Source organism: Balaenoptera acutorostrata, chromosome 15 (genome assembly GCF_949987535.1).
Source record: "Balaenoptera acutorostrata chromosome 15, mBalAcu1.1, whole genome shotgun sequence".
In the NCBI taxonomy this organism is placed as follows: Eukaryota; Metazoa; Chordata; class Mammalia; order Artiodactyla; family Balaenopteridae; genus Balaenoptera; species Balaenoptera acutorostrata.
In genome coordinates, this window is record NC_080078.1 from 78,983,461 (window position 1) to 78,995,062 (window position 11,602).

Below are 11,602 nucleotides of genomic sequence, written 5' to 3' on the forward strand. Positions count from 1 at the left end.
GTGAAAACCTAAAGCAGTAAAGCACTCGCCACAAAGCCTCTTTCCCCCCCCCCCACCCGGAAAGGAACGGTCTTGGTTACAACAAATGGCCTTCTTACGACGGCACATGTTTAAAATCATATTTTTGCCTCTGCCTCCTTCTCTTGAAAGAGAGTATTTATTCGCTCCACGGTCACAGGTGTAAAGAGCTTACCTGAGTGTTCAGTTGATGCAGTAATGCTTCTTGTCTTAGAAAAAAATGTTTCCAGTGAGAGTGTTTTTTGATTTTCTCTGCAGTGGCTTGATTAATAAAATGTGAAGTTGCAAATGTGAAGCAAACCCTCACCCATCACCACTCTTGTTAGCAATTTTGAGTAAAGAAACAAAACACGAGGTTCCCGCAACACACGCACTCCACAAGGGGAAGTGAAACACGGTGGCCGGCGCAGGTGCTGAGCACAGGTGACCCTTCGGGGTCTTCCAGCCTCAGTGCTGCTGACGTTTGGGCCGGATCGCTCCCTGTCATGGGGGGCCAGCCTGTGCGTTGGAGGGTGTTTAGCAGGATCCCTGGTCTCTGCCCACCGGATGCCAGTATCCCCCCCACCCCAGGTTGAAGCCATCAGAAATGTCCTCAGACATTGTCCAGTGTCCCCTGGGAGGCAGAATTGCCCTCCGTTGAGAAACACTCTTTAGTCGTTTGGAGGGTTGAGAATTGTAAATCATGACTTATTTATTTTAAAATCATCAGATATGGTAGCATTTGCCTTTTATTTGTTACTAAAAGTTCAGGTGAGGGCTTCCCTGGTGGCGCAGTGGTTGAGAATCTGCCTGCTAATGCAGGGGACACGGGTTCGAGCCCTGGTCTGGGAAGATCCCACATGCCACGGAGCAGCTGGGCCCGTGAGCCACAATTGCTGAGCCTGCGCGTCTGGAGCCTGTGCCCCGCGACGGGAGGGGCCGCGATAGAGAAAGGCCCGCGCACCGCGATGAAGGGCGGTCCCCGCACCGCGATGAAGAGTGGCCCCCGCTTGCCGCAACTGGAGAAAGCCCTCGCACGAACCGAAGACCCAACACAGCCAAAAATAAATAAATAAATAAATAAATAAATAAGAAAATCCTTTAAAAAAAAAAAAAAAAAAGTTCAGGTGAAACCTCTTTTCTATTTGCACGCGGTTTGCTTTAGCTACTGTTGTCACAGGACACAAGGAGTGGTGTCCCTGTACTGCAGTCACATGTTCGTCACCAGGCCCTGCTCTTGGTTGTTGCCCGCCCAAGGCCGACCATAAATGGACCACAGATCCACTGTGACAGCCTTTCCCCTTGGACTGCTATGTTGGCCATTAAAAAAAAAAACAAAACTAGTTGGTTTTTATTGTAGTTTACTGTGATGATGTGACAGTAGTCCCTGTTTTCCTTTGCAGCTCTTCTTTTTACTGTGGGTCTTTTGGGCCTGCAGATTGGCATGGAAAGCAACGTATGGTTTATGGTTCTTAAAGTTTCCTTGGGATAAACATTTTTAATTCGGCCTCAACACTATCACCCCCATAAGGGCTGACTGGGGAAAATTATAAGAAATTGCAGTGTCTTGTTTGCTCAACTAATCTAATTATAACTTCTCCACACAGCCCGTGGTAAAAACCAGCTTGCAGAGCGTTTCCATGTAATGCATATTTGTTTTCTGGTTTCCTTCTTTCGCCAAATAGTGGAAGATCTTCTCCCTGTACTTTTGGCAGACCTGCCCGTTACCCTTTTGGGACCCTGTGCTTCCTGGAAAACCATTGTGCAGAAAATGATTGTGTGTGTTAGACTGAGGTCATCCAAATGGCCAAAGTTCTCATTCATTCAATTTAAAAACCGAGTTTAGACATGATGGGATAGAGTGCATGTGTGTAGGGGCCGGGCTTGTTGTCTAGGCAGGGGAAGTAGCAAGGCCATGTTCAACCAGAAACATCGCCCATATCTCTCCCCTGAAATCCCTACTAAAGATGCTGTTTGATTTCAAGTGCTTTCAGGCCCGAGACACTAGGTTTTGTATCGTAGGTGCTTTAGGCTTTGTGCATCTCTCTCGTACTCTGCTTTTAGTTCTCTGTGTTCATTCTTCTTTCAGCCAAATCACCCATCACAGGGTCACCCCAGATGACTTTCATGGATTTTTCTCAAGATGGCGTAGCTCTTTGTTTTAGATGGACCCAAGCAAGGACTCTCTCACACCCGCCTTCATGGTGGTAACAGCAGGTATGACAGATGCCAGCACTTTGGCACTGCCACGTGGCTGTTTGGTGCCAACCCAAGACATGCCTCAATTTTAACCCTGATGAAGGACTGCTTTCTAATAAAATAAATCTCCTTTTCCGGTCACTATGTATCAACTAAATAGGATAACAGGGAGTAGTTGATATTGTGCTTATTTTGTTTTGTTTTGTTGCGTATGTTTACAATAAAAATTTCTACAGGAAATGACAGAGAGCAGACCGTGGCATGTTGCTGTAGATGCCTAAGAGTTCTTTTAAGAACTCCTATTTTTTAAATAAGTATCGACACTTAGTGTGTGTCAGAATTCCTCAGCTGTAGAGTTCCAAAGTCTTGCTCTTTACCCAGATTACAGAGATTTGTAAGGCTTTATATATTTGCTTTTGAAAGTGAGTGCTTGCTGTGTGGACATGAGATTGAAAAGACTGGCCTTTCCTGCCCATGAGGCATGAAAACATTGGCCTCTTCTTTGGTAGCAACTCGCCATTCTGCATTTCTGCTTCCTTGCTTTACTCTTGGTCTGCTCACTGAATTGGGTGCCCACTCCAGCACACGTGGTTTTGGACCTACCAGGGCAGTCTCTGTTTCTGGAGTCTCAAGGCATTACACAGGCCTAATGATTTGAAGTGTGGGAATGAATGCATCCTTTAAGTGTCTCCTGAAGTCTTGCTGTCATCTGCCTCACCCACTTTGGCTAAGTGTGGGATCGTGCCCTGCCATTGATGCTTCTGTGTCCTGAGTGGCAGGATCTCTTTGGTGCTGACAGATGGGCTCTGTTCCAGGGGTTCATCTTTGGCACTCATCAGTGGTGCAGGGAGGGTGAAACTGGCCAAAACTTTACAACAGGCCAGTGTCCAGGCTCTTTAGAAAGCCTTATTGGCCTTCTGTTCGGGAACCATAAAGTTTGATGCCGTGTCAGCATCTCAATGTGGTGTTTCTTAATTTGTTTCCCTCCCTTTTTTCTGTTGCTTTGGTTTTCATTAAAGCAGGACCGATGGGCTTTTGTTATTCTGTCTTCAGCCTCTTCAAGAGCCTCCTGGCTCCTCTGAGTCAATGCATGTTGAATTATAAGGGTCTTGAACTTGTACCATTTCCCAAAGAGCTGTTTACACACACTGATATTTCATTTGCTGGAAGTCACACCGCCTTTGAGGGTCCCTCTGTCTGGGGACATGTCAGTTCCTCTGGCTTATGGACCTGGCAGCTTAGCCCCCATCTACCTGCTGTTCTTGTCCAGAACAGTCATCAGCAACCAGAAATGTCTGGCATAGAAACTTGGCTCAAGCAAAGCATGCCACTAAATTTGACTCAGATTTTCTTTCTTGAACTCTAAATGAAACCAAATCTTTGGGAGTTTGCTTGCTTTAAGGAAAATGTTAATGAGCTACGTTTAAATCAAGAGCATCAAGTAGTTTCTAAAATTTTTGAACTAGAACAAGGGATTTTTCTGAACTGAACCAAACCAGAATGAAAGGGTGGGGTGGGGCAGTGGGTGATCCCCAGCCTTGGAGGACCCCTCTGCAAGCCTTCTAGATTCTGGTTTGCATTTGATTCCAGCCCTTCAAGCTTTTCACGGTGTTTCATGTGGTCTCTTCTAGTCTTGGTTATCGTCCCCAGGGTAAGGAGTCTGCGCTATGCCGAGAGCACCCATCAGGTTCTTGATAACCTTGGAAATGGCTACATAAAGTAGTTCATGAGAGACTAAACCTTGTGTGCCATCCGGCTTCCCTCATGGGTGATAGGGAGAGGGTCAGACCCCTGGAACACTTCGCTGTGTGGATAACCGGGGCGGCTGGGTTTGGAAGTGCAAGTCCTGTCTGCCTGACTAGTCCTGGTCTAGATCTTCACAGACCCCTCCCCATCTCCTCTGGAGGCAGGCAGATTACATGGATGGTGACCTCCAAGGTCAGAAAACCCTGGGTCTTTGGGTTATCATAAAGCTCGTGGACGGTACTTCAAACCTCCATAGGAAGACAGTTAGTTGCTCACAATAATTCAATGTTATTTTCTCCCCTAGTTAAAATGTGCACAGTACTGGCCACAAAAAGAAGAAGAAGAAATGATCTTTGAAGACACAAATTTGAAATTGACATTGATCTCTGAAGATATTAAGTCATATTACACAGTACGACAACTAGAATTGGAAAACCTCACAGTGAGTATGGCATGCGCTTGAGTACTTCAGACAGTTACTGGTTGAGATGTCTTTTCACTTGGGTGATACTGCTTAACACCAGTTGTTTATGCCAGTGGTTTTCTGTGCTCTGAGCAAGAAGTAGTTTTAGCACTATGGTGAGTAGAGCTTACCTGCTTACTTACCGGGTGACCAGAGGTGCCTGGGGGCGGGGGACGGATCTTACCTGCCTCCTTCTCCACAGAGCTCTCTCCCAACACTAGTTAACACCAGTTCTTAGGAAAAGGGGAGTTCTGACCTAAAACTTACCTGTTCCTGCTCCTGCCTTTGCAACTGCAGAGGGACTAAAGTGATGGCCTGTGAGTTAAATCCCAGCAGAGCACGTGGGCCTCTCTTGTGGTCCACAGTCTCTTTAGTCTGAAGTGAGGAAAGAAGGGCTCTCCAGGGCTGACTCCCAGTTCATAGTCAGTGTAAGTTTTCTAGATGAAGTCTTGGGCTTGTTTGTGTGGGGAGAATTTATTTATTTATTTATTTAAATAAATTTATTTATCTCATTTATTTTATTTTTGGCTGCATTGGGTCTTCACTGCTGTGCGCGGGCTTTCTCTAGTTGCGGCAAGCAGGGGCTACTCTTTGTTGCGGAGCATGGGCTCTAGGTGCGCAGGCTTCAGTAGTTGTGGCTCGTGGGCTCCAGAGCACAGGCTCAGTAGTTGTGGCACGTGGGCTCAGTAGTTGTGGCTCATGGGCTCTAGAGCGCAGGCTCAGTAGTTGTGGCGCACGGGCTTAGTTGCTCCACAGCATGTGGGATCTTCCCGGACCAGGGCTCGAACCCGTGTCCCCTGCCTTGGCAGGCGGATTCTTAACCACTGCGCCACCAGGGAAGCCCATGTGTGGGGAGAATTTATAACACCACCTGCTGGCTATCATTATATGATGGTCTTGGAATATGTCTGGGCAGTGTGCTAGAAGCGGCATCATGGAAGACCCTGCCCTCGGGGAGGCTGAATGATTTGCCCGGAGCCATCACTCTGGGGAACCATGCCTGTAGTGGGAACAGTGGAAGGGAGCTGACGGCAGCTCCTGGGGACACCCTCAAACACGGTCGGCCACTGCCTTCTGGAATCAGACTGCCTGGGGTTGATTCCTGGCCCCAGCATATCAAACTGTCAGACATCAGGCAAAGGACACCGTTCTCACCGCGTCTCTGTCTGCCCCCCTGTCAGATAGGGCTTTTGAAAGCCTTCCAGAAGGTGGTCCGTGTGCAGTGTGAGAGCAGCACAGGCTCAGAGCACGTGCCGGGAAGGGTTCGCAGGTTCTGTGGGGTCAAAGGAACGTGGGTTTATCTGGGGGCAGTGGGACTGGCGTTGGGGCTTGCGGGCCGGGGCTGAAGAGGAGGGATCTGCTCCTGTGTTATATTCGCATCTTAGTTTTCAGTTTACTGCTTTATAGTCACCATGACGCCTGGGGTGGGATTAACAGTCAAAGTAAGATCGAGAACTTAGCGCAGGTGACTGGAAGTGGAGAAGAGGTTAAAATCGCATGGCTCTGGAGGAACGCAGCCGCGCAGTGGGTCCAGGTCCCCCCGCCGCCCCCTGTGCGCTAGCGCTGGAGCCCCAAGCCCGGCCATAGCCGCATGCGGGCTCTCGGGGTGTGATTTATGGAGGGGTTTGATACGGAGGATTTTCAGCAGTAATGTTGGCAGTGGGTTGGAATGTGCCTGGAGAATTACGTGGTAGACTTTTTTAATGCTTTTGAGCGTTTGCAAGCCTGACATTGCAAGTGACTTCTGGTAAACTCTTGAGAAAATTTCGTTTGCTTGTTAAGGGAAACAGAATTCGGACAGAGCAGAAGAGGTTTGTGCTGTTTGCGTGGCAGAGCAGAGGCAGCAGCTTGGAGGTTTGGGGGAGATCTGTTTGCTCTAACAGACGTGGTTTTGAAAAAGTCTTTTGTCAGACGTGTACCTGGCCGAGCACACGTCTGGAATGAATTCCTTGAGAAAGAGGTGGGCAGGCGTGAGGGAGGGAGTAAACAGGAGATAACCCACACCTTTTTAAGAATTAAAAGAAGGAACTTGCTTTTGGCATGTTTTCTTATTCCATTTTTTTAAAAATCTATTTTTAAGTGCTTTTCTGTTCCAAAAAAATAGAAGACACACTTCTCTTTTAAGCCATTAAAGGATATAAGGAGATCATTTTCTAGGGAGGAAAGTATGGAATTGTTTGGTGTGGTTCTATAAATTATCCTAATGTCATAAGCAGATTTTTTCCAGTTCTGCAGAAAGATACCAGCGTGTGTAACAGCTGGTGCAGGGTGACACATGTGTCTTCTCTGCTGATGTTAGGTCCTTGCTGTTTTTGTGGGTCCTTTTCACACGTTTTCATCACACTAGTGTCAGGGAAGGTTGCTGTAACTAAGCTGTGAGCATTGGGAGGGCAGGGCGTGGGGTCATTACCTCATTGTGCCGGGCACACGGGAGGCAGGCTGTGGACATTTGCCAAACGAAGGGAGACATTGTCGGTCAGCGGATCTTTGGCCCAAAGTGTTTCACCATCAGCTGCTGTCCAGGTGACCTAGGCACTGGCTTGGCCCTTTGCGCTGCGCAGCTGGGGTGGTTCCTGTCTGCAGGCCTTACTTCCCCTGTGACTGGCTCCCATTACTGTGGGCTCTTACCTTAGTATAATCTTGGGTGCTCTCCTCAGCAAGAACTACATTTTGATCATTGCTCCTGGCGACCAGCTGTCCACCCTGGGAGTGGAGTCTCAGAGGCTCAGAGGAAGGAGCGGAGCTGGAAACAGCACCAGAGGCCGTTCTTTCTGTTCCACGGCGAGCAGCTTGGGCTAGGGGACAAGGGCCAGGGTCCTCCTTTCAAGAGTTCCTGCAGCGGGCTCTGGAGTCAAGCAAGCTTAGATTTAAACTCCTGCTCCCCCACTTAATGGAGGGTTAGCTGCCAAGCCTCAGTCTTCTAATCTGGAAAATGGGAGTGACGGGACTATGTGCCTCGAGGGATTGCTGTGAGAACTCAGTGAGCTCTCGCGCCCACCGGAACGTGGAAAGCTCTCTGCTTGTGGGCCCAGTGCGGCTGGTCTTGTCGGCATCCTCCTCCTCATCGTGGACCATCTGTTCAGCTGGATATTGAGCCACACGTGGCAGCCTCCTGTCTTTGGAGACTGAGATGGTGACTTTTTTCTGTACAATGACAATCCTCTGAGGCATCCAGATAGTCCTGTAAGGAAAGCCCCGAGTTACCCAGAGCTGGTGCCCCACACGTGCAGTTACGTTTCCACTCTTTCATGTGAAACCCCGAGGCCTTTGATGATAAGATTGTTGTGGGTGGCAGCGAAGCATCATTTTGACTTGTGGGGCGGACAGAAATAGGCTGTAACCATGAAGACGGCAGAAGTGAGAGGAACATTGGAGACAAGGGCTCTTGTGGGCAAGACTGTTCCATCCTGAAGGAGGGGCACTTGAAGCAGGAGCAACCTGGGGTCCACTCGGGGCTTGGTATTTGTTCACTGGGTTTGTGGACCCGGGGAGAAAATTCTGAGAATTAAGTCTACTCTTGGAGTTAGGTGGGTGGAAAGGCACTTGATGCTTACTTGGAATTAGTGATTTCTGTACAGGTGATTCTCTTAGAATTGTCAGGAGTATATTTCTCTTTCAGTCTCAAGAAACTCGAGAGATCTTACATTTCCACTATACCACGTGGCCTGACTTTGGAGTCCCTGAATCGCCAGCCTCGTTTCTGAACTTTCTTTTCAAAGTCCGCGAGTCGGGGTCGCTCAGCACGGAGTACGGCCCCATTGTGGTGCACTGCAGCGCTGGCATCGGCAGGTCGGGGACCTTCTGTCTGGCTGACACCTGCCTCTTGCTGGTAAGAAGGCCCTTAAATACCCTGGGAAGAGAAGGGAGCACATTTTAACCTCCAGTCTGGCCCGGCCACAGCTTCTCTGTTACTGTCTCTGCAATAAACTAGCTTTGATCTTCACTTTTTAACAGCTTCCTTACCATGAAAGGAGCTTTACCCTAAATAACTTCACTTGAAGGAAGGCCCTTACTTTTAGTGTGGAAGCCAGGAAGATCCAGAGAATCCCCTTCCCTCTCATTTTTCCCCTGTGCTCAAATGGTCCCAATTTTGCCACATTTTCTAGAATTCTGCCTTCCTCGCTATGACTTTTCCTGAGTAGGAACTGGCATGCTCCAGGACATATACAGTCACATTGTACTTAAGGCTCGGACCTCACTGAGCTGTGTCTCCTCTCTGGCTTTCAGATGGACAAAAGGAAAGACCCTTCTTCTGTTGATATCAAGAAAGTTCTGTTAGAAATGCGGAAATTTCGGATGGGACTGATCCAGACAGCAGACCAGCTCCGTTTCTCCTACCTGGCTGTGATCGAAGGCGCCAAGTTCATCATGGGAGACTCTTCAGTACAGGTCAGCAGTGCTTTTGCTTTAATACAGGTGTGTTGGTTTTAAATTTTTGCCTGTAAAGAAGGAGGCTGTTCATTGTAAACGTTGAAACAGTATCCTGGGTCAGAGGAAATAGCTCGGCTTCGTGTTTAAATAGCTAAAAAGTTGTGGAAGGTTTCACCATGTTCCAATTTCTGCCTTTGAAGTGCTCACATAGAGATCTTGAGTAGGGAGAATAGACTTTATTTTCATAAGATCTCATCTTCCAAGCACATGGCTGGAGACCCGAGAAGCTGAGAGGACCCCTCACCTAGCCCTCACCTCTGCTCACTTAAAGGGGAGCAGGTTTCCTGACAGATCAGCCAAACGTGAAATCTCATGGGACTCCCTCTTGCTGCTTTTTCAAGGAACAATGGAAAGAGCTCTCCCACGAGGACCTGGAGCCTCCACCCGAGCACATCCCCCCACCTCCCCGGCCTCCCAAACGAATCCTGGAGCCCCACAATGGGAAGTGCAAGGAGTTCTTCCCAAACCACCAGTGGGTGAAGGATGAGACTGAGGAGGTTAAAGAAGATGGCCCCGTCAAGGAAGAAACCAGAACCCTCTTGAACGTCCCCTGCAGCCTGGAAAGGTAATGTGAGAGGGTCCTGGCTTACTGGGGGCAAGGGGAAATGACCTTCTGTTCCAGAAATACATATTGATATTGAAACCCTGTGGACCCAGCCTCCTCTTGGCAAACGGTGCTTCTGTGTCCTTGGGGAACGGGCCCCTGGACCATCACTGCTCCTGCCCCAGCTGGAGGAGCCTCTGACTGAGCCACAGGTTGGCCCAGGGAAGTGACTGACTTTAGCGGGGATCTAGCACCACCTGGTGGTGCTTGTTGGAATCAGGGGTCTGGTGCGACTGAGTCAGGTCTTCCAGCCCAGTGATGACAGTGACAGAAGACAAAAGCCTGCCCTGGACTTCAGGCCGGTCCTGAAACTGATATCCAGGCTTGACCATGTACCTTCAGCCCCCAGAATGGTTTTGGGGTACTTAACCTTTTCATGTAGTCTTTTCTTTTTTAAGATTTGTTTATTGTTTATTTATTTATTTTTTTTTTTTATAGCTACTTTATTTATTTATTTATTTTTATTTTTGGCTGTGTTGGGTCTTCGGTTCGTGCGAGGGCTTTCTCTGGTTACGGCAAGTGGGGGCCACTCTTCATCGCGGTGCGGGGACCGCTCTTCATCGCGGTGTGCGGGCCTTTCACTATCGCGGCCCCTCCCGTTGCAGGGCACAGGCTCCAGACGCGCAGGCTCAGTAGTTGTGGCTCACGGGCCCAGCTGCTCCGTGGCATGTGGGATCTTCCCAGACCAGGGCTCGAACCCGTGTTCCCTGCATTAGCAGGCAGATTCTCAACCACTGCGCCACCAGGGAAGCCCCTGTTTATTTATTTTGTTTATTTTTGGCTGCATTGGGTCTTAGTTGAGGCGCGCGGGCTTCTCTCTAGTTGTGGCGTGCGGGTTTTCTCTTCTCTAGTTCTGGCACGCAGGCTCCAGGGCACGTGGGCTCTAGTTGAGGCGTGTGAGCTCAGTAGTTGTGGCACGCGGGCTTAGTTGCCCCGCAGCATGTCGGATCTTAGTTGCCTCACCAGGGATCGAACCCGCGTCCCCTGCATTGTAAGGTGGATTCTTTACCACTGGACCACCAGGGAAGTCCCCCTTTTCATGTGGTCTTGATTGAATTGATTTCCGTTTTGCTTCCTTACAGTTTGACAAAGATTACTGAGCACCTACTGATGCACGTGAAACCCTGAGATAACTAGACTGGGGCCCCTGGTCTGTGTTCTAGACCATCTTACTGGGAAGGGAGCAGTAGATTGTGCTGGTGGCCCATGGACAGGGATGTGATGGGGGTGCACGCTGAGGGGGTCAGCCTTAGAGAGGAGACACCCAGCCTTCCCTGGGTGGTCAAGGAAAGCTGCCAGCAGGGGGTGGCATCGTGCACAAGCTTGAAGGATGAACAGGGGTTAGCCCGAGCCTGAGACTGTGGAGGCAGTGCCCTTGGTGCCTGCATTTTTGGAGGGCAGTTTAAGATTAGTGCACACTTTGACCCCACGTTTGTCTACAACTAGAAACTCAGCCAGCAGGAGTTCTCAAGCAGGTGTGCAGAGATGTACAGGTAGAGGTGTTCGTGGTGGCATTATTTGTAATGGTGAAAAGCTAGAGATGAGTTGATTGTATATCCAGGGATTAGATAAGTCGTGCTTTCTCCCTGTGTTGGATGTTCTGCAGCTATTAAAGAATGGTATCAGGGTGTATTGTTACGGCCAGACATTGGAACGGTCATGCATGAGAAAGCAGGTCACACAGTGTGTGCCCCACCGGGGCCTCTGGCTAAACTGATCATCAAAATCTTCCCCGGGCACTTTGCTAAATGCTGGTTTCCAGGTCCCAGTCCTGACCCATGAACCTACTCCCCAGGGCCTTTCGTGCAACTGGTCCTCATCACAGGAACACCAGGTCTGGTTCTGGGGCTCGAGAGACGCTTGTCCAGCGGGGCCTCCCAGAGCAGGTGCTGAGCGAGTGCGGCTGTGCCCCGCTTCCCAGGGCCTCTGTTGACATTCTCAGGGTGGGCTGGCGTGCTCCCTCTGAGGGCTCGCCGAGGGCCGAGGATGAGAGGGATGAGAGCTGGCACGTTGACTTGGGTCAAATTTGTGTCATGGGTCCTGTTTCTTTATTCATGAGGACAGTGGAGAGAAAGGTGCCTTTCACATTCTGTGGGTGAAGGTGGTGAGCAGGGAAGTGTGGATTTGGGAAGCTGAAGGCCAGAGAACTCCAGGAAAAGAAT

General features: G+C 49.4%; 1 protein-coding gene across 8 annotated transcripts in view; it reads left to right on the forward strand.

Moving 5' to 3' along the window:
• PTPN1 (protein tyrosine phosphatase non-receptor type 1) overlaps positions 1-11,602 on the forward strand; it is a 143,471-nt gene that overhangs the window by 127,463 nt on the left and 4,406 nt on the right. For all 8 annotated transcript variants that reach the window (XR_451283.2, XM_057529486.1, XM_007185300.3 and 5 more), the window contains 4 exons: positions 4,247-4,384; positions 8,025-8,234; positions 8,633-8,794; positions 9,178-9,401. Coding sequence is in view for 7 of the 8 variants with exons in the window: in XM_057529486.1 (XP_057385469.1) it covers positions 4,247-4,384; positions 8,025-8,234; positions 8,633-8,794; positions 9,178-9,401 (734 nt within the window). In the remaining variant the exon portion in view is untranslated. The remainder of the gene's footprint in view (positions 1-4,246; positions 4,385-8,024; positions 8,235-8,632; positions 8,795-9,177; positions 9,402-11,602) is intronic.